The sequence below is a fragment of the Neopsephotus bourkii genome, unplaced genomic scaffold, assembly GCF_033783945.1.
Source record: "Neopsephotus bourkii isolate Nb327-2 ecotype Australia unplaced genomic scaffold, CSIRO-AGI_Nbou_v1 NB_1060, whole genome shotgun sequence".
NCBI lineage: Eukaryota > Metazoa > Chordata > Aves > Psittaciformes > Psittacidae > Neopsephotus > Neopsephotus bourkii.
Window position 1 is genome coordinate 196,150 of NW_026901548.1, and position 27,711 is coordinate 223,860.

At 52.8% G+C, this 27,711-nt stretch overlaps 1 protein-coding gene across 4 annotated transcripts in view; it reads left to right on the forward strand.

Moving 5' to 3' along the window:
- The first annotated feature begins 1 nt into the window (after position 1).
- The window catches only part of CDH22 (cadherin 22), a 52,924-nt gene continuing 25,214 nt past the window's right edge, over positions 2-27,711 (forward strand). For 2 of the 4 annotated variants that reach the window (XM_061361320.1, XM_061361322.1), the window contains exons 1-6: positions 2-603; positions 5,266-5,560; positions 15,184-15,303; positions 24,722-24,889; positions 25,426-25,613; positions 26,385-26,638. In XM_061361320.1, coding sequence (XP_061217304.1) covers positions 379-603; positions 5,266-5,560; positions 15,184-15,303; positions 24,722-24,889; positions 25,426-25,613; positions 26,385-26,638 — 1,250 coding nt within the window. In that variant the 5' untranslated portion in view covers positions 2-378. Of the gene's footprint in view, positions 604-5,265; positions 5,561-15,182; positions 15,304-18,872; positions 19,001-24,721; positions 24,890-25,425; positions 25,614-26,384; positions 26,639-27,711 lie in introns of those variants that run through there. The other 2 variants (XM_061361321.1, XM_061361324.1) reach the window with 2 other exon arrangements.

Below are 27,711 nucleotides of genomic sequence, written 5' to 3' on the forward strand. Positions count from 1 at the left end.
CTGCCTGCTGGCGGGGTGGGCAGCCAGCAGCGTGTGACCCTGTTCCCCAGCCAGGAACGGAGCCGCACTACTCTGTCCCCCGGGACAAATGCCAGCCGCCAGGCTAGTCTCTGGAGGCCCAGGAGCAGCTGGCGAGGCACCAGCACTGACTGCTCCTGTTCTAGCAGCAGGCGGTCTGGGACTTGTGTTGTCACAGAAGTGACTCCAGGCTGCCGGGACAGAAGTGTTCCAGCTGCAGAACATGGCGTGCAACAAGGATGGGAATGTTCTGCATTGACCAGGGAGCATTCTGCTGCTAGTGTGGACTTTCCTCCTCTTCCCTAAAGGATGCCAGTTGCCTGTCCAAAAGCTACTGCTCACGCAGCCTCCTAAAGTGCAATGGCGAGTGGTCTGCAGGGCTTCTTGTGGACCATGCTGCTGCTGTTCTGCGCCATCCAGGAGCTGGGAGCCTGGGCCATGCACACTTCTGTTGAGGGCCCTGGCCTTGGGCAGCAGGAAGACCCTGCGCTGCTGGCCAGCGGGCGAGTGAAGCGTGGCTGGGTCTGGAATCAGTTCTTTGTGGTGGAGGAGTACACGGGCACGGAGCCGCTCTATGTGGGGAAGGTAAGGTAACCTGATGTCTCCATGGGGCTGACCAAGTCAGCAGCAGCACAGAGTGTGCCAACAGCATTGTCGAGTCTGGCAGGGAAAGAGGGTCTGCATGAAGGTTGCTTGTGGGGGCCCAGTTAGAGAAGTACTTTCTGGACTGGGATGGCAGGAGCCCAGTCCCTTCTGGGGTGGTGAGGCTGATGTGCTACCAGAGACTTTAGGGCAGGAGCACACCAAAGTTCACATCTATGTTCTTGCAGTCATGTGCTGGGTTCCCATGGTGTTTGGGGTGGGTGCAAGAAAGGGGTGCAGCTCTGGGTGTTGTGGGGGTGCAGTGTGGAAGGCTCAGCCACATCTCTGGGAGGATCTGCTGGGCTGGAGCTGATGTTCAGATCAGGCTAGCATCTGCTTCATGTGCTGGCACTAGTCCCTGCCATGTCTTGAGAGCCAGTACTGTTGTAGCACCAAGAGCCTTCCTGATACAGTAGTTACTGCCTTAAGTGCAACCCTGACTTCCGGAAGATGGTCCATCCCTTGCCCTAGTCCTTTCAACATGTGGATAATGTGCTGCTAGGTTTTGTTGGGTGGCCCCTCTATGTGGCTCCCTCCTGGTCCTGGAAGGACTGTGCTGTGTTGGACCTGCAAGCTACAGCGGCTGTTTCCTCGCTAGTTCTCTCTGCAAGCTGAGGCTGGCAAAGGAGATGTACTCTCTTTTTAAGGCAGGGAAATCCTGCTCTTATCTGTGGCCAGAGCAAGATTATTATAGGATTTATGTATCTCTGGCTGGCCTGCACAGTGTGGTGTAGAAGGTGCTTGGTGTGGGGGTGCAGGGCTTGGAGGAACCCTGGGGGTCAGCACTTGATAGAGCTTTCTTAGGTTTTGCAGTAGCTGTGCCCATCAGGTCTGTGCTATGGGTGCTGCTGGGTGCTGGCCAGGAGCTGCGCTGCGTTACTCTGCTGCTCCCAGGACCATGTCCTTGCTGGGCTTTGCACAGGTATTTGCATCCACAAACACCCAGGGAGAGGCAGTGGGAGGTTTCAGGCTTGTGGTAACCAGTGCATCCTGCTCTGCCGTGAGAAGATGCGATGCAGTTGCTGGAGCACACTGGTCTTCCCTGTGCTGAGGCAGTCCCAAGCTCCCTCTGGCTGTCTCCCTTCTCTGCAAGCGGGTTGCTGTTGGTGCTGTCCTGGCTCTTGCCGTTGCTTGTGTGTCCTGCAGAGAGGATGCTGGCAAACCTGGGGCTGCTGGCAGGTAGCAGTGCCTTCTGGGCAGGGCTGGGTCTGAACTTGCTGCTTCCCTGATGTGTGACCTGTGCTGGGGGGGGGGGGGGGGGGAGGCTGACCATGAGCCTCTGCTCCCGGTGTCCTGGGGCTGAAGGAGCATTTTGCCTCAGGGTTCCAGAGCTTTGGCCCTTTCTGGGAGCTGTGGGGAAGCTGCCCTTTGGCTCCCACATGTTGGGATGATGTTATTTGTACACCGATGAAGGTAGCACTGGCTGTTGGGACCAGAGGAGCACGCTGCAAGCCAGGTGGAGCTGCTGCTGGAGGCGCATGGGCTGTCCCCAGAGGAAATGCCCAAGAGCTCATTCAATAGGGATGTCTGTCAGCCTTGGCTGTCTGGTCATCAGTCTGGAGGAGGCTTGAAAATGGGCTTTTTGGCTAGGGGCCAGCTGGGATTTCACCGATTTGTGTCCATTTCAGCAGACGCTTGAGAGCTGCACTCCTCTGCCACCACACTTGATGCAGTTACAGCTAATTCACAGCTCCCCTGGGAAGTGACTGGAGGCATCAGGCCTGTCAAACTCCAGAGGTAGCCTAGCAACCACCTCGGCTCCAGAATGAACCCAGGCACCTGCCACTAGCCCATTCAACAGCCTCCTTCCACACCATTCACTGCATCACCCGCCCTGCTCTGGATAAAGGGCCAGCTTCTGCCAAAATCCACTCCCTGTGAGTTGCTCCCAGGGGCAGCTCCTGGGTCAGGCTTTCCTCTGGAGAAGGTGGGGCGGCCGCCTGGAGCTGCCAGCCCGCATGGCACAGCCGGTGGGCTCCGGGGGCTTCCTGCACCGGGGACCCAGGTCTCCCTGTGCTGGAGCTGGGGCTCGCCCTCCATCAGCACATCCTGCACACTTCCATGTGCTTTTTGAAGGGCCAATACCATTTCTGTAAAATCTGGCTTCTCCAGCTAATCCTTCTGAACCGTAATTTCCCCCGAGGCTGCTGTCAGTTTGATGTGGATTTCTTTGGGTTTTTTAAATAGAATTATGGGGTCAGCACTAGTTACAAACTTCTGCATGTGGACAGATCTATTTTAGATAGAGGAGAGGATTAAAGAGAAAAAAGCAGATTTAATTAAGTTGCTAATATTTAAAGAAAATTGATGAACTCGGGCTTTAGGAGTTGGAGCAAACAGAGTGTGCCTTTATTATGGGCTAGTTTTTATTTGATTTTCTTTCTCTTCCAGCCTCAGAGTAATTTTTTATTTGTATATCTGTGCTTTCTGTTTAATTGTTTTTAATAAGGAATGTGCACCTCTGCTCACATTTAATTTTGATTTAATTATTAGTATGTAATTCACGGCTTTGTAAAATTCCTCCTTGAAGCATTCTAGGGCAAGGAAGCTATTTTCCTGTTCAACAGACTGAACAGATCAGCGTTTTGTCCACCTTCTGGACAAGCCTGGCTGCTGCGGACACTTGTCCTTGGCCAGAGGAGCTGAGCTGTGGGCAGGGAATTCCCTCCATTCCCGGGTGCAGCACACCAGGGTAGAGCTGGGGGAAGGTGCAGAGGGTCTGTGCTGTGCCAGAGCTGCCTGCTGCAACTGGAGTCTCCAGGCCTGCATGGGAGCATGCTGCTCCCTTACCTGCCTGCTGCAGTGGCAAGAGCAGCCCTGGATGTGGTGGTCTGGGCCTGTGGCATCTCCCCTCAGATGTCTGCAGTCTGTTACCCAGCCCTCCCCCATTAGTTGTAGTTCAGCCAAGCAGCACAGATTTAGCTCTTTTAATCTTCCCTTGTAAATCAATCTCTACAGCCCCTTGAGCCCAGGATCCATTTTTCTTCCTAGCATTTCAGTTTGCAGGGATCCGGTGTCTGCTCCAAGCAGTTTGTGATGAGCAAACATGTAAAGAGGATGTGCTGAGAGCTCAGTGTGGTTCTAGGAAGAGGTGCTGGGTGGTTTATCTCTGGCCTAATTATTAATCATGAGCCTGGTGTTCAGTAGGAAAATGCAGGTTTCTGTTACCTGTGCTGTGCGGACCAGGTGTGTGGTTTTGTGCTCATCCGTGGCACAGTAATGAACACTAAGGAGAGGATGATAAAGTGGAGGGGCAGCAGGCGCTCCAGCAGCCAGGGAGGAGGGCTGAGCTGAGCCCAGTGAGCTACCCGAGTGAAGGTCTCCTATCCAGGCAGATGTTTCAACATGGGCAGTAATATGTGAATGTTCTGCAAAATGCAGTGAATTGTCTAACGCGTGGGCCCCTCATGAAATAAATATATAAACTGTGTCTAACAAGACAAATATAATGAACGCATCGTAAAAAAGAGGCAGCTCTGGTATAAATTCTTGCTGGTAGAGCTGTATGTCTGAAAGGTGGATTATAGAACTGCAGTTTTGAAGATTGAATGGCCCATAAACATTTTCATATTTCATTAGCCGATTAATGGACAGGCTTTTTGAGACACACACATGCGACTGCTCATTTTAAGCAGAAATTGTAGGAAGCAAATGAAAGCAGCTGATGAAACCTTTCCAGGGTCCTGTCCTGTTACGGATTGTCCCAATTAATGCCCATGCTGCTCTCTGTCATGATGCATTCTGCCTGTCCAGTTACTGTTAATAGATTTCTCATAAGTGGCTGGATTGTAACAACCTCATAACTCAGTTTAATGCCACCAATAAAATTATCTCTGGACGTCTGGCCTGGATTTCACTCAACTTCTGGTCTGTGAGGAGCTGTTTACCCTTTCTTTTCCTGATTTCAAACACTGTCTTAATTAGAAAATGGAGACTGGCACAAAAGCATCTTCCACAGGGTCTGGTTTTCACCCTGAGCATGGGCCTCATTTGCCACATTCTCCTGCAGTCTTTGCTTGGGTGGGGCTGTGGGTGTGATGTTGTGATGGGCTGACTCCCCTGTTGCCTTGCCACATAAACCCAATACAGATGTTGAGCGAGTACCTGAACTCTCAAGCAGGGAGACTTGTCAGCACCAACTGCTCTGAAAGCAGAGGGTGGCTGTGGTGGGGCAGAGAGGGCAGGTAGGAACAGATGCTGGTGGAGAGCTGCCTCTGTACCTTGGCCTGCTTTGTGCAGCCTGGGGGAGATGATCCCACACTGGTGTCTGGAGTCCTTGCCCACAGGGAAGCTTCTTGTTTTGGGGTTCTGTTACCTCTTCCATTATCTCTGAACCTCATAGTGGTGGGTTTGTCCCTTGGTTTGTGGTGTGGATGGGTTCTGGCAGGATTTGTGATCTGACAGGTGTACGGGTGGCATAGGTAGGACTGCAGTTCCCATTTATTGAGCCTTTTTCCATGCCCAGGCATCAGTTGGTGGTGCTCTGTGCCTCTCCCTGGTGACAGACATCACAGAGGCACCATGAGCTCCACATCATGCAGTCTTGGCCACAGGGCACAAGTATGGCCCCAGCCTGCTCCTACCCTCTCCCTCTTTCCCTGACAGATCCACTCAGACTCGGATGAGGGGGACGGCTCTATCAAGTACACGATCTCCGGGGAGGGCGCAGGGACTATCTTCCTCATCGATGAGATCACAGGTGACATCCATGCCACTGAGCGCCTGGACCGGGAGCAGAAAACCTTCTACACGCTGCGGGCTCAGGCCCGCGACCGGCAGACGAACCAGCTACTGGAGCCTGAGTCAGAGTTCATCATCAAGGTGCAGGACATCAACGACAGTGAGCCACGCTTCCTGGAGGGGCCCTACATCGGCAGCGTGGCTGAGCTGTCCCCCGTTGGTAGGTCTCCTGGCTGGGAGGAGGGGGGCTGGGGAACCTGTGTGCCGCTCCTGTCAAACCTTAAGCCTGCTGCACCCTGCAAAACCGCCTCCAAATCCCGGGGATTCCAGCTGAGACCAGAGCTAGGGAGCCAAGAGGGAAAAATAAATAAGGTGGCTTAAGGAAAACAAGTGAATAAATCCTCTGAGCTGATTGCCAGCCTGAGGCTGAGCGCTCAGTCTCAGCCCTAAGCTGTGCCCTGGGGATGGGCCATGGCAGAGCCAGCTGCCCACTGGGCATTTACCCTGGTTTTGCACAGCCCTCTCACTCCCAAACTCGGGGTGGCGGGCAGCGAACAGAGACCAGCTGAGCCTTTGCATGCCTGTGGTGCAGATCGGCTGGAGTGGTGTTTCTCCCTCTCAGGTAGCCTGTGTCACAGCCCCTCCTCAGGCCCATCCTCTGTGTGCTGCTTTGCTGCTGTCCAGAGCCCTGTGGTAGCTCAGCCACCCCCTTGTGCATCCCCATGCAGCACTGTCAAGCCCCTCTCACCTGGCCCTCTTGCCTTCCTCTGAGGGCTCAGGAGTTGTTGGCTGAGGTTGGGGAATTCTTGTCCCTGTAACAGAAGTGTGGCTTCCCCATTTTACTGTCCCCTTGCCCCTATCCTCTTGCCACCAGCATCCATTGGTGATCAGCCTTGCTGATCCTGCTCAGGGGCCAGGCAGGGACATGTGCCGTCAGGCTGTACAAGTCCATTCCCCCGTGCATGGCAGAGCAGGACAGTGAGCTCTGCACTCACCTCAGTGTCAGGAAGGGTACAGGGTGATGTATGAACTGCAGCATTGCTGCCCTTGCTCTCTGTGCTGGCCTGGTGCTGGGTTCCTGTGCTGCTGAGCACAGCTCAAGTGCACGGAGACTGGTTGGCTTGCTGAGCTGCCAAGAATGTCACATCATTCCCCATCCACATCAGACAATCTGTTATCCCCCATTGACTGGCCGGAGCATGTGTCAGCATTCGCTGCAGGCAGGGAACTATAAATCACTGCTCTCCAAAGGCTTCATGGAGGTAGGAGACAGCTTGCAAAAGGCTGACTGACATCAAAGATAAGGCAGGTCCCCAGCACTGTCAGCAAGAGATGAGTCAGTGAGGGGAGCGTGGCAGTGCTGGGGAGCAAGGGGGGGAAGACAGGGAGCACCTGGTGGGGCTGGGGCAGCCTGGCTGGACTGCACGAGGGGCTCTGCTGCTGGGTGAACCTGCCGAGTCCTGCTGCACTTGTGCGGGCAGGTCTAGCTGAGGAGGCATCCTGAGAGCAGTGCAGGGGATGCTCAGTCTACGCTGCTTCAGGATGGAGCTCTGCCTATCCATGGTTGATGTGCAGCATATTGTAAGACTGGTGCATGGCCTCCAGCAGGTTACAGGCGTGCAGAAATTGCCCACAGCAGGGGAGCTGCCACTGCCTGGATTTCATTTGACAGGTGGAGAACAATCTCTCCTGAGGTATCCCGAGCATTCCTTGCTCTTCCGTTTACCTGCATAATCCTTTTCCGAGTCAGAGTGACCTCTTGGACTACAGCCATGTGCTCCTGGAGAAATGAAAGACAGCATGTGGGCAGCAAAGCAGGAGGCATCCTGTTCCCAAAGGGAAGAAAGAAATTAGATTAATCTATTTTGCTTGAACAACATTTAAAAAGGAAGGAATTCTCAACTCTGAGTATTAGACAAGGATTCCAGTTCTTTGAAAATCACAAACAATTATGGAGCTGCCTGATCAGACTGATGTGAACAAGACATATCAAAGGAGACAGTTTCTATGCAAAATTGGAGATCAGAGGGAAAGAGAAACACAGTTTCACAACATAAAAGGAGGTGATTCCTGCAAATTAAAATACTTGGAAGTTAAAAGTAAAGAGAAGTGCTGTGAGCAGCGTGGGCTGTGCTACCAAGTGGCATGCTCAGACCGGGGAGCTGGAGCCGTGAGCCTGTTCTGCTTTCCAGGCTGATATCTGTTTGCGTGTGGCAAGCTTGGAGGTTTCTATAGCCTGGCCACCCCAGGGAGCATAAGGGCTCCTCTGTAGCAGCTCAGCCTTGGAGATGGCCCATCCAACAGCGCAGGGAGAGCTGCACGCATCATCACATGGTGCTGACATTTGGTCCCCTGCAGTATGAATGCAGAGCCTGGAGGGTACCCACGTGCTGCTGCTGCAAGTCCCCAGCTTCCTCTCACTTCTCCCTTGGCTTAGCAGTGATTTGCCCAGGAACAGGTAGCACAAATGACAGAATGGAGGCATCTTGCAAAAGCATAAGTAAGGAAGCTTGGGAAGAGTGAACAGGGAGCATGCCTTGCTGACTGTGGATGGAGCTGACCTTCTGTACCGGCCAAGGAAGGCTGGCAGCTCGGGCAGAGCTTGGATTGGTTATTAATGCATTAACGTGAAGGTCAAAGCCTGGGGACCTGCTGGTGAAGATGCCTATTCTCTGCTCCATTTGAGTACAGATGTTTTCCTGATCGTTGCTGGAAAGGGGCTAGGACAGGCCCACCCCAGTGGCCAGGGCTACTCCCTAGCTTGGAGTTTGTTTGCAGGGAGCTGTTCATTCCCTGTATCTGCTGCCCTGACAGCCTTTGCTTGGTGACGAGGCCTGAAAAGTGAAGAGTGGCCTCCTCCTTCCTCCTCCTGTGCCGCTGCCTTCCCAAACCTCACGGGGTTTGTGCTTTGCGTTGCCCAAGTGGGTGGTTTTCCTTCTAACTCATGGCAGCTATCAGCTGCAGCTCTCCATTCCCTGCCAAAAGCACAGTCCCAGCTCCCAGAGCTAGTGCCTTCCTGGGGCATAAAGAGGAATAAAACAAATACGGTCAGATCCGCTCTGTGACAGCAGGAGCAGATCAAAGGACATTATTTGCATAATGAAGGAGTACTAATTGGGAGGGAAAGTCAACTGATTTCCTAGTGTCTAAGAGGGAATAATAGGTGAGAGAACCACACAAACTCTCACCAAGTAGCTGGGAGTGCTTTGCAGCACACCTGCCCCTTGCTCTGCGCTGGGGTCAGGGCAGCATGTTTGGCAGGGAGAGCATGCGTGCTGCTTGAGACTATTAAAGTAAATCAGGGCGGACTAAAGGCCTCTTTGTACCAGGATCTTATCTTGACAGTGGCCAAAATGGATGCTTATGGAGGAGGAGGAACAACACACAGCATCTGGGATGCTCCTCTTAATATTCTCCCAGCCAGCAACCAGTTTCAGCTAGGGTATTTCTTTAGCTGTGGGTGGTTTCCGTGGGTTTAGCCTGCTTCAGTGTCTGTCTTCCATGAACTCATTCAGACTCCCTGTAAACCTCTGCAAAGAACAACTAAAAGGCATCGAATGCTGCTCTTGGGGTGCACAGGACGCAGGTTTGACCTGAGGCTGCAGGGAGGCAGCTGGAGCTGCAGCAGGGCAGCAGGCTGTCTGTGCTCAGCCTCCCACACGAAGCACCAGAGCCACACACATGAATGAGCCCAAATCCAGCACACAGTGCCTCCTGCAAGACATCACTGGTGGTTGCACAGAGTGCTGTTGTAGCCCAAAGCTCACTTCTGGGCTGTTTCGGGTGTGTGCAGAACCCGGAGTGAGGCACGTGCTAGGAAACGTGCATCCTTTCACCAGAACATTTCTCCTCCCTTGGGGCATTTTGCGCTCCTTATTTCTTTGTGTAGCACCAAGTCCAGATTAGAGACAATCTGGCTGTACAGACAGAAAGTTGGGGTCAAGCCCTGGCTCTAGCACAAAGCTTGCTGAATGCAGAAGTGATTATTGTGAAGAGAAATTGTTTAATCTCCACACTGCAGCCAGGATGCTTGCAGGCACCTGAGCTTTTTTCTTGCCTTGATAGGCAATGCTCAGAACTCTTGTGTGCACCTGGGAGCTGCTGGGGCAGGAGGAAGCTGGAGCTGGAGCTTGCCCGGCCTCTTGGTCCTCAGTGTCCTCTCCCGCAGTGCACTTGGTCATGGGTTTGTTCCCCAAGATGCCATGTTTACCTGCTTGATGCCAGGGCTGGGGTCAGCTGAGCAAGGGGTTTCTCTGGCCAGACATCCCAAAGGATAGTTCCATAGTTGTATGTTTTAGAAATTCCACCACAGCCAGGTTAGCTCCCTCAAGCTTGTCCTGTGGGACTCGAGGGCTCTGCAGAATCTCCTCTGGGTCTGATTTGGCTTTCTACCAAGCCAGGATGTTCCTGAGGCTGCAAGAAACTCACTTCTGCTCCAGTAATTTCTACGCTGCCCTGGTTTATTTTGTTCCCTGATACCCTGTTGGCTTGTTTCTGGGGTGCATCAGCCACTGCCTGTCCTGGGGCAAGGCAGAAGCTGTAAATTGCATTGTGTATAAAATCTCAGCTGCCTCCAGCCTCCACAGCAACCAGGTTTCCTGAGACCCGAGTGCTGCACCCAGGCGTCAGTCCAGCGTGTGTGGCTTTGAATGACAAAACACTCCTCTCAGGGTGCTTTTTATTCTGCAGGGCTGAAATGACCATGTGCTGTCCTGGAGCTAGCTGAATCTGCGTGGAAAGGGGTTCTCTAAGCACTGGTAGAGTTGTTCTTTGGGCTGTGTGTGAGCTGGAGGTGCAGGCTGTAGCCCTGCAGCTTTCTGGGGAGCAACTGGAGGATCCTGCCTGCACCAGGGAGGGGGTGAAGGTCTTTGGTGAGGAGGGGTGGTCAAATTTAGCAAGCATTGGCTTTCCCTGCTACCTGCTTTGTCTCTTTGTAGGCTTGGAGTGCTTCTCTCCCTGGGGAAGTGATGGATTCCATCTGCTTGCTTGTGGATTCAGTGCAGGGCCTCTTTATACTCTTGGATGTGCCATCTATCAGCATTTAGCTACATGTGCTTGGAGCAAGTGACACAGCAAGTGGTCTGGAGCCATCAGCCTCCTGTGTGCAGGTGAACGGCTGAAACTGCTGCAAAGGCTCTGGGTCCTGCAGGGAAGGTGGTGATGGACACTAGAACAGGTCTGCATTAGTATTTCAAAGGGACTCTGCCCCCACACATCCAAGCCAAGGCACTTGGTGCTGAGCCGCTGCCTGCAGGGCTGGCCTGGGACTGCACTGTGGCAAATGGCTCTTGGATCCCGGGGCAGTGCCAGGCACCTCTGGAGCTGGCTGCTGAGCCCCTCTGCACTGCCACCAGCTCCGTGCTGCGATGCCCGTGGCTCCCGCACCCAGCCTGGCCGGCACCCGCTGCTCTGCAGCCCCAGGGCTGAGAGGGAGGCTTGCTCTGGAGGTGAGGGTCTTGCCCCCCTTTTCCTCTGGGAGAAACCAGTTTGATCTGTTGTGGCAGATCTCACCTTTTGCAGCAGGAGAGTGACAGATGGACTCTGACTTGTTAATCTTTATGCAAAATTTATGGTTTCCCCTGGTTCTATGGGGTGAGCTGGCCAGGGAAGGAGCTGAGGTCTGACTCATTTTACATGTCTAGCTGTCTCTCTGGATATGAGTTCAGGATTTCTGGTTATGGGAGGTGGGTTATGCGGTACATGATGAATGTTTAGCTTTTATTTGTCATATCTTTTATGGCTAAGATACATGCCAGAGAACTAAATAAAAGTCGTACATGCTGTACTTGCTGTGGGCAGTGCTATGCTTAGAGCAGGGTGGGAGCCAGTATTCCTAGGCTTGTCTCCACAGGAAGGAGGGGATCAGGATAAACTGGAATTCAAGACCTTTGTTCTTCACATTGAAAGGGAGGGGGAGGGAGGAAGGGGTGGGAAAGGTATAAATGTGGGTTAAGAGAGGGTGCTGGAAAGTTGGACTCCTAGATTCCTGACACACTACAGGTAACCTTCAGCAGGCTGCACTGCATCTTAACAGACTAGAAGTTAAGGCACAAGGTGGAGTTAATGGTAACTACCTGCTGTTGTTGCTCATCTGCTAATGAGATGCTGTGAGAGGAGGTGGGGATGGACAGAGCCTTCATCACCTTCAGGGCTGCTGGCTTCTTCCAAAGGGCATTTTTCTGTGATCCTGCTGCCTCCAGCTGAGGGTGCCTTGCTGCATGCTCTTCATGCTGCGTGGTTTCCCCTTGCACTAGAGTGGAAAGTGCTGGCCTCAGACATGGGGCTCATGAGTGGGACCTGGAGCCTGGATCTGCTGCCCCACACCCCTGTTGCTCCCTGTTGCTTGGGAGTGCCCAGCAGCCAGAGGCAACCCCACTGGTCCCCAGCCTTCTGTGGAAAACTGAGATCAGAACCTACCTGGCTTGTCAAGGGCATGGCTTAAAACAACTAAACCTCACCTCTGGGTGGGCAGGGATCCTGTCTGCCACTGGATTCTGCACTGCTGCAGTTTGCAGTGTTCAGGGAATTACTGGAACACAAGGAGGATAGCTGTTTGACGGATGGGTTAGTAGTGGAATGATGCACTTGAGTGAATTCATCTGGGGAGAAGCAGCATGAGATGCAGAGCCTGCTGTAAACTTTTAGTGATCCCCTCCTTAATGATCACTGAGCTGGTACCTGTGGGGTGACAGCACTGAGATGGCTGGAATGGAGGTTTGTGGCATAGTCCTTGGAGCACCTGCTCCTGTCTGCATGCGTGAGTCCTGATGCAGGTTATTCTGTGTACAGGGCAAGTGCAAGTGAAGAATGCTGATGGGTTGTCTTGCCTCTGAGGTGCCCAGGCAAGAGGAAGCGGTTCTTGGAGCATGGGGTGTTTGTGCAAGGTTCTGCCTGCGGTGACAGTGGGTGCAGGAGCTGCTGTGGGCACTGGGCAGGGACTCCAGGTGGTTGCTGCCAGGCTGGGCGCAGCAGGAGCCCTCCCTGTTGCTTTCTTGGTGCTTTTTGTGATTCTCAGACTTCGGCACCCCCGGTGTCCCCAGCAGGGCTTCACTACAGCAGGGAGAGGGTTGCTCCGAGACCCTGCTGATCACTTCCTTCCTCACTTCCTGATCAAAAGCTTCCTGAAGGAACATGCCATGAGGGGCTGTGCGGTGGAGTTGCCGGTGTGGAGGTGATTTTCCTTGGCTCATGCTTGCTGAAGGAGCTGTGTGATGGCAGGCAGGAGAGGAGGGGGCAGGACAGACCCTTTTGAGGAAATGCAGCAAAAGAGTTTCTATAACAGTTGTTGGCAAGACAGGGAGCTAGTGTAGCTGTGGTGTAATCTGGATGTGCCTGGCAGGGATGCGCCGTAACTTCACTGGAGACAGCAAAGCATAAATAAGTTGACTCAAAGTAGCTTGTTGGTGAAGACCGATGAGGGGGATTCTCATGTTATCAGCAGAGCTGCAGCTCTGAGAAGAGGAGAGAGAGAGGCCAGGGAGAGTGTAAAGCAACCATGGTAACTGCTTGTTTCCTTCAGTGAGCATCCTTTCCAGGAGATCAGAAGTGAATGGGCTGGGGGCAGCACGTACATCCCAGCTGCTTGCATCTGGACCACTGTGACCACTGTCTCCACTGGCTTATCTTCCACCTGAGTCCAGGCTGGGCTGGTGCAGAAGCGCCCAGGCTGCCTGCAAGCCCTGAACTTGTGGTCTCCTCTGTGGACAGAGGAAGACAAAGGCCCAGGACTGAGGTTTCTCATCCTCCATTTGCATGGTTCCAGCTCCATTTCTGCCCACAGGGACGTGACCGCTTCTGACTCTGTGTGTACCTCTGGTGTTTGGGGATGTAATGGGTCGAGTCACAGATCCTGACAACTAGTAGTACGCCTTGCTCTTGATTATTCGTCATGGGTCTAGCCAAGATCAGCCTGTGAGACTGTCTTTGCGGCATATGGACGGATGCACTGAAGAGCAGGTGGTTATGTGGTCCAGTGTGGTACCTCTGATCCTCAGCTGGTTGCACAGCACCCTTAGGAGGTGTGTGAGGCAGAGCAGAGCTGCTGGATGAAGCAGCGTGAGCTGTGAAATGCTCTCTCCTGGCCCTTTCAGTTTGGGCTGGTCTTGTGCCCTGGAGGCATCTCTGGAGCAAAACCTTCCTGTAATCACTGCTGGAGGATCTTGGAATCACAGAATCATAGAATAGTTAGGGTTGGAAAGGACCTCAAGATCATCCAGTTCCAACCCCCCTGCCATGGGCAGGGACACCTCACACTAAAGCATGCCACCCAAGGTTTCGTCCGACCTGGCCTTGAACACTGCCAGGGATGGAGCATTCACAACTTCCCCGAGTTTTAACTCATTACCCCTTGTCCTGTCACTACAGTCCCTAATGAAGAGTCCTTCCCCAGCATCCCTATAGCCCCCTTCAGATACTGGAAGGCTGCTATGAGGTCTCCACGCAGCCTTCTCTTCTCCAGGCTGAACAGCCCCAACTTTGTCCGCACCTCCAGTATGGAGACAGGCTGAGAAAGTTGGGGCTGTTCAGCCTGGAGAAGAGAAGGCTGCGTGGAGACCTCATAGCAGCCTTCCAGTATCTGAAGGGGGCTATAGGGATGCTGGGGATGGACTCTTCATTAGGGACTGTAGTGATAGGACAAGGGGTAATGGGTTAAAACTGAAACAGGGGAAGTTTAGATAGGATATAAGGAGGAAATTCTTTCCTGTTAGAGTGGTGAGGCACTGGTATAGGTTGTCCAGGGAGGTTGTGAATGCTCCATCCCTGGCAGTGTTCAATCTTGTCCATTACAAATTACTAGCTTCCCTGCTGGCCTTTGTCAGCTCCTGATCCTGGCAGTATCTTGCAGCAGGGAGTTTCCCAGTTGATTTCATCTTTCCTGTGAGCAGCTCTGGGCTTTTTCCATCCTGCACGTCATCCCAGCAGAGAGGTAACCAATGCCAGCACTTGACCTGTAGGGTGGGGATGCTCTGAGGCTGGTGCTAGAGGCTGAACTGGGTAGCCTGTCACAGGTCTTCAGTCACAGTCTCTTTTCTCAGAGATGTGTGTAGGTAGGATTAGGCTTCCCCTCCTTTCTTGCTTCTGCTGTTTCTGTAGATCTCAGCCCCTTTGCTCCTGGCCCCATTCTCATGTCCTGGGTCTTGCTTTTGCCGGACTGAACGTGATGTCAAATTAAAGCCATCACAGGGACAGTTGGAGTGAAGCACCCAGTTTAATGAGGCAGCATTGAAAATCAATAACTTAATTGCAGACATTCGATGGACTTTTATCCAATTTGTAGTGCTCCTGCCCTGCTACGTGTAGAGCATGAGGACATGGTGCTGTGTCTGGCTCTGGGCAAGTGAAAGCCTTTCCTTTCCCATGGCTGTCATCCCTGTGCAGATGTGTCTGCTGCAGAGATGTAGTGCTGCAGTGTGGATCAGGCCCTGTGGGCTGGAGGTGGCAGTGGCACTCAGTGCTGGCAGGAAGGGGGCAGCTGTGGTAGTAACATCTCATCCCCAGCTCCTTCCTAGATGGTCCAGCAGAAGTCTGCTGGGAGAAAAGCTGCTGGCTGCTTGGACCAGTGATCTCCTTGAGAGCAGGTCCTGCTCAGACAGCAGCCCCTGCTCCCTCCTGCCACTCTGCAGGACAAAAGAGGCATTTACAGCAGTGTCTGGAGTCCTGGCTCTGGGGCTTTTGCAGGGAAGCAATGCTGCATTTGCCTTCAGCTGGTCACGTTTCCATCAGCATGTGTGAGTGATCAGTGCTGGCCCCTGCTCAGCCATTCTGCCAGCCCCTGGCCTGGTGGTCTGTGTTGCATTTCTGCCTTCCTCGCTGACGTTGTTTTCCTCCTTGTCCCTGCTGCAGGTACCTCCGTGATGCAGGTGATGGCATCTGATGCTGATGACCCCACATACGGGAGCAGTGCCCGGGTAGTCTACAGTGTGTTGGAGGGTGAGCAGCACTTTACTGTGGACAGTAAAACAGGTGAGCAGCAGCACCCAGCTCAGGGCACCAGACTGCGGCCACCTGCCTTGCGTGTGATGCGCATGGCAATGTGCCAGCCGCTGGTGCTCATGGCACAGGCATCACTGGGTGCTAAGAGCAAGCTACATAGCCCGCCAGGCTGCTGCCTGGCTGGGTGCAGAGCCTGCAGCAGGCAGCACTGTGCAGCAAGACCTGAGGCTGCCAGCCCCGTGCTCTGTGTGTGCCTGCACTGGCCAGAGCCGCGCTGTGCCCAGAGCAGGACTGCACCCACAGGCACATCAAATCTCCGTGTGAAAGGTTTTAGTACTACCAGAAGGGCCTTACCAAAGGCCGCATTGTTATCACCAGGGCCTTGATTAAAGGTAACACTTTCAATTAAGGATTGGTTTATAAATGTTCTATTAATATTTAATGAAAGAACAGTAGAAGCTGCTCCATTCCTTAATAACTTGTAATAGAGCCTGTTGTAAAATGCCTCTGTAATAAATCTGTGGCAGATGATGCTCTGACATACTGGTTAGAGTAGGCCATAACCAGGAGATCCTGGAGTATATATTCTCCTTGCCTCCCAGGAATGTGACTCATTACCCTTAATGGGAGCCTTTGGAGCTTTCTGAGGGAAGGCACTCAAATGCTAATAAGAGGTATTTAAGGTACAAAGCATGTAGTAAAGTACCCATAGTTTAATGAAAAATTGTCAAAGGACAAGCACTGCTGGGTAGCTGCAGGTCTTGTTGGAAGGCTGGACAGCAAAGCGTACCCCAGCCTACTGGCACAGACTTGAGATCAACACCTGAACTGAAGTGCCAAATGTCTGTCAGGCTGACCTGTGTGATAGATGCCTAATAGATGTTTTGTAAGGCTCTTTTTATGTAAGTCACAGTGAAACTTGTTGGGAGGCTCATGTGTAAGGACACTGTGAGGAGGATATGTGTGCCTGAGCCTCTGCATCGGTGTGGAACCACACACCCCCTGCAAACTGGTCAGGGGGCATGGGCAAGCCAGTCTCAGCCCTGGCAGTGCCATCAGCCCTAGCTACAGTGAGTGAAAGGCTCAAATTTGGGTGCTCCTAAGCATGCCTGACAGCAGAGCTGGGGCACACACTGGAAGATGCATTGTCTGGACAGGCTGGTGCAGTGGGGAGAGCCCACAAGAAGCAGCCTGAGGCTGTACCCAGTGCTGGCCCAGAAGCTGCCGCACCTTGGCTTTCTTTGCTCCCAGATTTGCTTTGGTTTGGAGGTGGGAGGATGGATGAGCAATTGGCTAAACACTGAAAATACAGGTGCGTGTGAGATCCTGTTAATCTGAGACAGCTTTGTGTGAATGGAAGCCTGGCTGCTAGAATGACAAGGGACCACTGGGAGCAAAATGCACAAGCTGGGACGTGCAGAGGCTCAGTTTTCTGCATCAACGTTAATGCTCTGTATTAAGGCATAAACTAAAATGTGCCCTGTGGGACTGTGGTGAGAATTAATGTCACCCTGGGAATCCAAGCTTCTTGGTTCCTTGACTTTTTGTGTCTTAATTCTCAAGCTGTCTGTTTCATACACTGGGGGGTTGATTTACTGTGCTACTTGCTTGTGATTCATAAAGGCAAAACTGCTGACAAGTCTGCAGAAGAGTCCTCAGCTCCTCTGGAACACATCTGTTCCCAGAGTATCTGCCCGTTAAAGCAGGTATCGGGGCTGACTCTTTGGTGATGTCTGAGCTAATACCACCTTTGGAGGCTGCTCGCCTGGGCTGCAGGGATGTAGCACGCAGCTCTGTCCATGGCCTCGTGCCTGGCGTGAGCTGTATGTCCCACAGGGGCTGCAGGGGACAGCAGGGACAGGGCTGGTGCTGCCGGGGGGGGGAGCTTTTCATTGTATGTCTCTGATGCTGGCCAGAGCTAGCACATCCACCAAGCAAATCCCATCCTGCTCCCACTTTTGAATAGGTTTTTAGTGCTCCACATGGGAATCCTGCTTGGACTGACCTGGGTGGCCCAGCTTCTGCCCTCAGCGTAAGATTTAATTATCCACAGCAGCAGCGTGGATGCTCTCAGAGCCACCATTGTTACTAATGGCCATAAAAGGAACCATAAAAACCTGGCATGTTACATTTCTTATAATTTAGTGTAACGAAAAGCCAGTTGTTTTCCCTTTCTGGTTTTGATCTCTTTCTCTGCTTTTTCTTCCAGGTCCATACATGCATGTGCCCCCTTGCACACTGCCTAAGTCCCTAACTCCTTCCAGCACGGGTTGTCTCGTCCTTCCTTGCTTTTACAGTCAGCTCTTTTTGAGCTGTCCTTCATAGCATGGATGCTGCATGTACAAGTGTGGTGCAGGATGTGGCTTGTGTGTAGGTTGCTTAGTCTCCTGTTCTTGGATGTTACTAGCTGTAGTGTTCAGCTGCAATTTTGGATTTGATGGGACTTTCAAAGGCATACCCAAACTGTCTAGATGCCATGCTATGCCAGGTCTTATCACTCAATAAGCCCTGAATTCCCATAGCGTCTGACATCTTTTTGGAGGGAGATGAGCAGCTAAATGGCCCCATTAGAACAGTGCGATCTGCAGCATGGCATTTGCTGGTGTCCACAAAGCTGCGGAGGATGATTCCAGTTTCTGCAGTGTTGAATGATGGTGAAGAAAAAGCCCAGCTGTGGCATATGAGCTTTTATTTTTCATATACTCCAGCCACTCTCTCTCATGCTTTGAGAACTGTTTCAGTGAAAGAGTGAGACAGTGCAACAGCCTGTGGGTTTGTGCTGTGCGTCGCAAATGAGGTCCCAGAACTTACCCTGCACAGATTTAAGGTCTCAACTGGCTTTTTTGGTGTATGAGTGGGGAGCTTTGTATGCACAGACTTTGGAGGCATCATTTTCTGTGCCAGCTATGAGAATATCCCCTAGGCTTCTTGCCAGAGCCTTCAGGTATTTGTCATATTTCAGCTTTGTGCTGTCTTCCTCACTGATTCTCAGTTTGCCTGTAGTGGGCAGCTGGTCTTTGCTTGCTCTTTATAGCAGGAGAGCTGCATTTCACTGCTCGTGGCTGCCCTGTTGCTGCTGGAGGAGGATGTGCTTTTACAGCAGTCAGCACATACGTGTGCTATGCTGCTTCTGTTGGGAAACAGCCAGTTCTGGTGGTGGTGGTGGATGCTGGTTCTGGTGTGGGCACTGCGGTGTGACTGCACAGAGCCATGTCTCCCCTGCAGCTCACTGCTGTGGCAGGCACAGGGTGGCCAGGAGCCCCAGCTCTGTCCCACGGGACGTGGGTCAGGAGGTTTAGTGCTCATTTCTATTCTAGATCCAGGAAGCCCATCATCACCAAGATCCTTCTAACTTGCACTCTTCAGATGCTGAGACAGGCACAGAGAGGATGTGACTCCCTGTGCATTTATACACGAGAAAGTGTGAACTTAAATTTGCAGGCCAGTTTTTCATATTGCTTTATATCACCCTGCATTCTCTGCACCTCTGCAGATTATTCAACTTTTTGGGTGCAGCTCTCTTCTTTGGTGGGCAGCTGCGTGTGCTGCTCATATCTGTTCCTGTGTTCTTTGTAATGCCCTTTCTCATCTCTGGCCAGCATGGAGACTGGCTGCTGCCTGCAGTCCCTCCCCGCAGCCTCAGGAGCAAACCTGGAAATACTCCACACCAGAAGATCTTGTTCACCCTTTTGCAAGGATATTGACTGTTACAGAACAATCACAGCAGGTAACATCCTAGGCCTCATATTTGGTGCTTCCCTTAAAACCCAGTTTGTTGGTGTGGGAGAGGGCAGGGGAATCTTGCTTTTTGCTGAAAGAAAATGGTTCTTAAGATCTGTCATCCTCCTGTAGGCAGGAAAAAGGCAGAAGGACTCGGAAGGCTAATTGAAATGCAGTTTGGCATTTAGGAGTACTTAAAACAGTGCCTGAATTCTAAAGCCTGTCTCCTGATTTGGAGACAGTGGGTGAGGGCTTAGAGATACCTATGCCAGGGAGAGCAGGACAAGAAGTACTGGCCTGCTGGCATGAAGCTGGTGGTTACTCGTTTGCAGTCATTAGTTGCTTCATCTTTGCCTGTCAGCCTTGCCCTCTTTGGAGACTGATGACAGCCCTTGTCCCAGGGTGCTGGGGTAGACTGGGAGAGGAGCTGTTGCTGGGAGCACGCTGCATGCTGAACTGGGCTGAGGAACTGTCGTATTTGTGGAGGCGGAACATGTTTCTCTGCTGCTCTTGCCAGTTTCTTAAAAATGCTCCTTGGTGCCTGGAAACAGATATTGTATGTGCGTATTTGTGTGCGCTCATGTGTTTATGCAGGTCTGTGCCCATCCCAGAAGCTCATTCAGCAGGGCAGTGCAAAGGGACAAGGGATGGGCAATGAGAGGCTGCGGAGAAACCATGCTTTTTAAAAGGAATTGCTTTTATTAGCAGGACTGAATGTTAGCAGTCCTTCTTGGAGACTGGTGGAGGAACTTCAGTTTGTTTGGGACCAAACTGTATGTTCGGTCATCTTGAGGAAATTAAGGGGTATCTACCCATGTACAGTGGGAATTAATATTAAATGACAAAGGATTTAGCTCAAAAGAAGGGACAAAGGAAGAGTGAGCATGCTGGCCCATCCCTCAGAGCTCTGCGGGGGCCTCTCCTGGCTGCTGCCTCTGCTGGCACGGGCAAGGCTAATTCCAGCCAGGAAGAAGCGCCTCCTCTCAGGGCAGCGGCAGTAGCTCCCTAGGACCTAAGGAACACAGTGGTTTGAAAAGGACTGGCTACCTGTTATGAATGGTCCTGCATTAAGAAACCTGCAGGCTGCAGCATCCCTCAGCCACAGCAGTTGTGCAGTTCTGCACCCCTCCTGTTAACTTCGCTGTTTAGTTTGGTGATGCTGATATAACCAAGTTCCTTTTCTGGACCTCAGCTCCGTATCTTATTTGGTGAAGGGTCCTGAACCTTCCAGTAGCCAGGGCGGATGAAGTGCTGGTTCTTGGGGCTAAGATCCCACCTGCACTGAGCTGCCCTCCTCCAGGATGTCTGCCTTAAGCAATGCTCATGTCTGTGCAGATACATTGGTATTTCTACATCACTGCAGGCGAGGGCACAGGTGAGGGGTCTCCACTCTGTTTGGCAGGTGCCTTCCCACCCCTGTACTGAGGCAGAGATCTGTTTGCTTTAACTGGCTAGGCTGCTGGGAGGAGTGAATCTGTTTTATCCAGCTGAACAGGAGGGGATGGAGAAGCCAGATCCAAACTCTTCTTAGGCATGCACAGTAAAAAGACACAAAAGGCAGGAAGATAAAACTTGCCATCATGAAGGTGGCATTTCCATCCTTGGAGATACTCAAAACCTGACTGGACGTGGTCCTGGGTAATCTCATCTGCCTTTGAAGACCATCTACTTTGAGCTGTAGTTGGACCAGGGGACTCCTGAGGATACAACCTCTCCATGAATTTCTTGGTTTATGCTTTGTAGCAGGAACATGTTTCTCCTGACTGCCCTCAGCAGGAAGCGGCCTTCTCCGGAGGTTCTCTGAAGATGTGGAGACATCTGGGCTGGAAGTATCTAGGAGCAGACCAAAGCCCATAATGATGGGGTTCCTGGAAGTCAGTTGCCTGCTGAATGCTTTGTCCTGCTTTGGTTTTATCACCCAAAGAGTATCTGCAGTGTGAGCAGATTTGATGGTATTTATGTGGTGCTGTAAGTGTCCACTTGACTAGTAATTATACTGATTAATCTGGATCATGCTAGAAAATCGCATGTACCTTGTACCAAAGGGTATGCCACCACACGTCTCTATTATTCAACTATAACAGATGCTGACAAGAGCTAGGGAGAGGAGTCTGAGCTGGAGGGTGTTCTTGCTTTGTTGACAGTGTCTGGGAAGGACAAAGCTTGGCAGTTGTACTGGCTAGAAAGAAGGTGAATCTTGGGAGATGATAAGGGCTTTTCCCTTTGTACAGCAGTGGAGGTCCCTGTCTCTTGTGTCTCTGTGCCCTGAGGACAGGTCTGCCACCATCACTTGCTGCTGCTTTGCAGAGTCCTTGTGGGTCAGGTTTTGGGAGCAGAGGCTATGCTGCTCTAGGAGGTGGAACCAGGTGAGTTTGCTGCTGGTGGGTGTTTATGGCAGCACTCGCAGTGCCATATTTAAGGAACTGGTGTGGAGTGTGTTTGGAGACCCTCTTTTGTCAGGGCCGCCAGGAAAGGGTAAGTGGTACCTCAGCCTAAAAGACAAAATGAGCCGACCGTCAGGGTAGTACCTAGTGTGGCCCTCGCAGCTTTAGGGAGAACAGCTTTCTTGGTGACAGACCCACTGGGGTTCTTGGAGGGCTGGGGCATGGGTCAGTTCCTCCGTGTCAGACTCTGCTTTTCCAGGATGGACTGGGCAGTCAGCATCTTGGCAGGAGGTGGTTTCTGCGCACAGCCTGCACCCCAGCCAAAGGCAAGGGTTCTGTCTGCCTTGTGCCACTAGAAGAACTGGAGCCGGTTGTCCTGCTCTGCACATGCCAAATTGCATGGATTTGACTCCTGCTGGGACAGGTGACCTTGGAGGCGTTCTGGGAAGCGCCTGAGCACTTTTCTCCCATCTTGCATGGTGTATTATGAGCTATATCATTACGAGCAGCTCAGTTAAGTCATTACAGCCTTGGTGAATGCATGAGCTTTTTCTCTCTCATCCCAATTCATCACTATTGTGCTGACATGAATCATTTTCATTATAAAGCCCTGTTAATTAACAGAATTGCTTAAATTTCAATGAGATAGTGCTTACCCAGAAATAATGGGTTTGCATTCATAGTGGAGTGACAGGAGAAGCCTGTATGCATGACCAGCTGAGGCCAGTCTTGTGCAGCCTGGAGTGCTTGGGCAAGGCCAGTCCTGCCTGAGCTCAGATGGGAGGTTGAGATTCTTGCTGGGGCTTGTGCCTGCAAACATGTTCATCCCTCCCTTGGTGTGCTTCCTTGGTCCTTTGGATGATGTGGAGTGGGACTGTGGTCAAACAGCTTCCCTTGAACGGAACTGGGATAAAGGAGCCAGTGCAGGCCCTGGGCTCCATCACAGGGTGAACACCTGCTGTCATCCTATGGAGGGCTTGGGATGCTCCCTACAGCACTTCTGCATTGCTCCATGCTGTGTGCCAGAGGCTGAGCAAGAGATGGGCTGAGAGTGTGTGAACAGGCAGGTCCTGGAAGTGCTCAAGAGATGCTTGGTGGGACAGAGCCCCTCCATTCATGTGACTGAAGGCAGTGGGAGTCCAGGTAATTACAGACTAAAATGATGGGGGGACAAGGGAAGCTGGGTGAAATTGTGTGTGGGAACTGCAAGGATCTGAAACAGTGGTTATGTCTCTATAATAAATCCTAACAATGATAATCGTTGGGATAATTGCTAGTTTCAGGAAGCAAGGAGAGATAAACTCCACAAGAGTGTTGCCAGACCCTGCTGCACCTGCAGTGTCATGAAAAGGGGAGGAAATTCCATCCTCCCGGCTCAGTGGTATTTCTGGCTGCTGTTGGGACACAGCACCAGTGGCTCCTGGGCATGAGCCGTCCCCGCAGCCATGGGCAGCGGTGCACGTCATCACGCATGAATGGGAAGCAGTGGCAGCCGGCTGCACCCAGCCACCTCTTGCCTCCTTGCAGCCTGCTGGCACCCAGCTCTGCCCTCCACTGTGCTCAGGCTGTGCTGGAGGCTTCTCCCAGTGTCTGCCTTGAGCCACGTGGTTTGGGCAGCTCTGCTGCTCCACCATCGCTTGCTTTGGGGCACCTCAGCAAAAACAAGTTGCTGAGAGCAGGGGGGTGATCCCCTGGCAAGGGAGGAGCAAAGTGTTCCCTCCATCCGGACCCCTCACTGCAGACCCGCATGGCACAGCCAGGCCACCCTCATCCCCTCCCGCCGCCTCCCTGCCACCAGGCAGGGTTACTGGGGACAGAAAGCAAAGACGGATTTGGGGGTTCACAGCAGGAGGAGGTAAAGCTGGTAGAAAAGCCTGGAAGAGAGAGCAGTTACAGAAACACAAACCAACGTCTAAGTCTGTGTTAAGAAACTGAGCTGGAGGGGGTTTAGGCTGATTCCTGCTGTTCTGGGGTGCTGCTGGTATAGGAGACTGCGAATGTGCCGCTAATAACCATGCCTGCACTCCTGTGTGCCCCTGGTGCCACCTCAGGGCAGAGCCATTTCTTTCATTCTCAAAATATTTCTTCTCTGCTTTGTTTCAATGTAAATTAAGCACTCCCGGGTGACAGGGGCAGTAGTAACGTTTGCCATGCACAGCGTTTTCTGGGGTTTACTACCCTTTGTTTCTTGTTTTACATTCCTTTACGTTTCAGCCCCAGTAATTTCCCCCCAGCCCAGATGAATACTGAAGACCTATCAGCACTTTTTAAAGAGACTGAATTTCATAACGAGTACGAAGATACCACTCATTTTTTGTTCAGCTTTACAGGCTCTAGTGCATCCTCTGGCACTGCATGAACATTTGAAAATGAGGGGTTTTGTGCAGTGTCCCTGGTCAGACAAGGGGTCTCTGCAGGCGGGCTTGGGCCACAGAAGCCCATGAGATGGAGCTCGATCAGGTTCTGTTCTGCAGCAAGCCAGGCTCCTGCTGCAGCAGATAAGGGTAAGTGGCTGCTGCAGATTTGTGCCAAAAGGGCTTGTGACTCAGCCTGGGCTTTTACCCAGCCTTTCTGTGCAAGCCTTGAGGCTGGCCCCAGTGCAGCCCTATACTGGGGTGAGTTCTTATGCTCCTAAACCCACCAATCCTTTACCAGCCTCCCTGGAGAGACAAACCTCCTCCGAGCAGGAGTTTAACCCTGTCAGAGCTACTGCAGTGGAAGCAGTAGTCAGAACCTTCCATGCACCATGCCTGGGAATCCATTGCAAAGACCTGCTGGAGTCGGGTTGGACCCAAGGCCATGACTGGGCTCTGGGGGATTTTCAGGATGTTTCTGCCTGGCTGACAAGCCCCTGGGCTTGTTCTTCTCTCCAGAGCCCTTCTCTTCCTTCAGTCAGCTTTTGCTTACATGATCTCTGTGAAGGCTGCAATGGGTTTGCTCCCTTTTGCACTGGGGTCCAGCAGATGTTCTTTGTTGTTGCCAGCAGTGTGCTCCTATGGCAAAGACAACAAGAGCACCTAGGGCTGTGGTAGGAGGAGCATCACCAGCAGTGGAGAGAGGTCACTTGTCCCTTCTGCTCAGCCCTGATGATGATCCAAGTGCTGTGCCTGGTTCTGGGCCGCCAGATGTAAGAGTCATGGGCAAACCAGAGTGAGTCCAGGGAAGGGCCATGAAGATTGGTGAAGTATTGGAGCATCTGGCATCTGCAGAGGCTGGGAAATCCAGCTGATCCTGTTTAGAGCTGGGGCTTGGACGGGGTAATCTCCAGCAGCCCCTTCCAGCCTCCCCCCATCCGTGTCTGCAGATGCTCTGCCACCTGCTCACGCTGTGCTGCTGGTTTCCAGGTGTGATCCGCACAGCCGTGGCTGACCTGGACCGTGAGACGCAGGACCGGTACGAGGTGGTGATCCGTGCAACGGACATGGCGGGACAGCTGGGTGGCCTGTCTGGATCCACCACAGTCACCATCGTAGTCACCGATGTTAATGACAACCCACCACGCTTCCCGCAGAGTAAGTCCTGACAGCGGTGGGGGTGAGCACTGGGCCTGGTCCTGCCTGCTGGGGGTGGTGGGGCAGGCGCTCAGCTCCCAGCACAGCCTGGCACATAGCTGCAGGGTCACCAGCCTGGCCACTTGTGCTGCTTGCAGGCAGTGCCAAGGTACTACAGCACACACTCCTTGCCTGGGTCTGAATGTGTCCCTGCCTGGCAGGGTGGTGGAGGGGCAGCTCCAATGATAAATCTTGCAAAGAATCAGACAACAGCGATTGCAGAGCACTGTCCTTATGGAGAAATCAGCCCGCCCTTCCCCCAGCACCTTGAAATATCAGTGCTCCCCAGTTATCTTGCCTCAGCCCTTGTTTTTGGCTGGGGTGTGTGTTTCTCCTGGTAGGGCGTTCTGGACTACAGGCACTGGTAGAGTTTGGGCAACCCTTGTAGTCCAAGGATGCCCCCAGAGGGGTGTGAAGGGCTGTGTCAGGCTGGATTGGGGGGGGGGGGGGGCGGTCAAAGGCAGAATCAGTGATCCTGGTATCTCTTTCTGCTCCAGAGATGTATCAGTTCAGTGTTGTTGAAACTGCCCCTGTTGGCACAGCTATTGGGAGGGTGAAGGCAGAGGACTCAGACATCGGGGAGAACACGGATATGACTTACCAGGTGAAGGATGAGGAAGGAGTGGAGATGTTCAAAGTTACCACAGACAGCAGTACCCAGGAGGCTGTCATCACAGTGCAGAAGGTGAGAGCTGAGGAGAGCTGGCTGGGTATGGAGGGCACAGATCTCTAGGAGGACCCTTTCTTTTGGGAGCTCTTGCTGCTACGTTTGAGTTGAAACGAATGGTCCTCTGCTCCTCAACTGCAGTAGCAGTTGAATTTTTGTGCTTGCAGATGCAGGGAGAGACCTGCCTCTGTTCTGCCTGGATGGCAAAGCTCAGACCTGTGCCTGGGAAGAGAGGCTGGACAGAAGCAGCAGGGCAGTGCCTGCTGGAGCCTGCCCAGGGCTCCCTGGGTGGTAGCGGAGGGAGTCCTGCATAGGTGAAGCTCTGTGTGGGTTTATGGGGAGGACTGCTGGCAGTTGTCACTAATAGCATCTGTGAGGGAAGAAATATGCCCACCCAATTCCTATTCTGACCAACAGCACTTTGACTGTCTGTGGTTTTGGTGGCAAAAACAATCAAGCAAACACTTGATGCAGGCAAGGAAGAATGATTGTTCACCAAGGCCACTGCTTTCAGCTCGCATCCCCTGGGGAAATAATAGCAGGGTGATTAATGACCAAAACCCCCTAGCAGCATATACTGTGCTGTCTTCCCAGTGAATCCTGGCTGCCTGCAGCCTGAACACTGTGCCGGGGGTAGCAGGCTGGAGGCTTCCTCCTGCCCCTTCTGCGTGGGCACAGTGGGAGCTCGGACTAGGGGAGTGGGTGGCTTTGATGGTGTCCCCGGTGTCTCTGGTGGTGGAAGGGGATCCCCTCGGCCTGGGTTCGGCTAACCCCCTCCTGTTGTCCCAGCCCCTCGACTACGAGTTGAAAAAGGTGCACACCGTTGTGCTGGAGGCCCTCAACAAGTTCGTGGACCCGCGCTTCTTGGACCTGGGCACTTTTCGGGACCAGACCATCGTGCGGGTCTCAGTGCTGGACGTTGACGAGCCCCCCGAGTTCCGGCCCCCCTCCGACCTGATGGAGGTCCAGGAGGATGCACACATCGGCTCTGTCGTGGGGGTGGTCACTGCCCTGGACCCGGACACCGCAAACCGTCCTGTCCGGTAAAGCATCACCTAAACCCCAGGGGGCGGGGTGACCTGGCAGGGATACACACGGCCTGGGGGCCGAGGGAGGTGGTGGCGGGGGGCAGTGTGGCTGACAAGTGACAAGGGCTGCACGCATGGCCGAGCTTGTGAGTGTCCCGTGGGACAGGCATTGTCAGGTGAGTGGCAGTCTGTGCGTGGCCAGAGCAGCCATCTCACAGGGGATGGGGACGTCACTGCCAGTGATGGGTGTGTGAGTGGCAAGGGAGTGTCGGGGAGGGTGGCAGGGGGGTGACGGCAAGCTCTTGCTGCTGACAGTGAGGTGTCTGCAGTGGGTGCCTGACACAACCAGGGGAGGAACCAGCAATGGCAGGAGGCAGTGACGGAGGGTGATAAACGTGGTGAGGCTTGGGAGGTGCAGAGCCACAGCTTTGCTGTGTGTGCTTGTGTGTGCATGTGTGCGCAGGGATCAAAGATCAGAGGAGTTTATATTTAGGCAGGGGACAGACTCCAGGCAGCAGCTTATCAGCAAAGGACATTTCCCATTTCCATTTAATTTGTGACTAAAGAGATTGTTACCTTGTTAAATTGCTACTACCTGAGGCCCAAAGCAGTTTCTGGCTCTGCCAACTGGCCTGAGGCATGAGCAGTTGGGCTGGAAAACTGGTGTTCAGAAACCGCCCTCAGTGTGTGGAAAGCATCGCCAGAGCGTGTGTTCTCGTGCCAGCGGCACAGCTGCAGGCGCGCTTCAAAGGGGCAGCAGCGCCTTTGCCTTTGAGAGCTCTGCAGGGAGCACATCCCAGGCAGTGGTAGACTGGGATGGAGGAGGACATGGCCAGGCAGGGCTCAGTTACAGTACTGATCCCTGTCAGTGATGTCCCCACATGGTTGCTTAGGGTGCTGGGGCTCCAGTGCTGTGTAGCCATGGAGAACACTCTTGTTCAAGGTGGGGTATGGGGTATCTCTTGATCTTCATGTAAATTAAGATTGAGACGCTTTATAAAGCTCCAAAAAGAACTTACACTTGGCAAGCTGCCATCTACAGATGCTTGGCAGCTTGCAGAGATTATTGTGTGTCAAGGCTGGGTGCT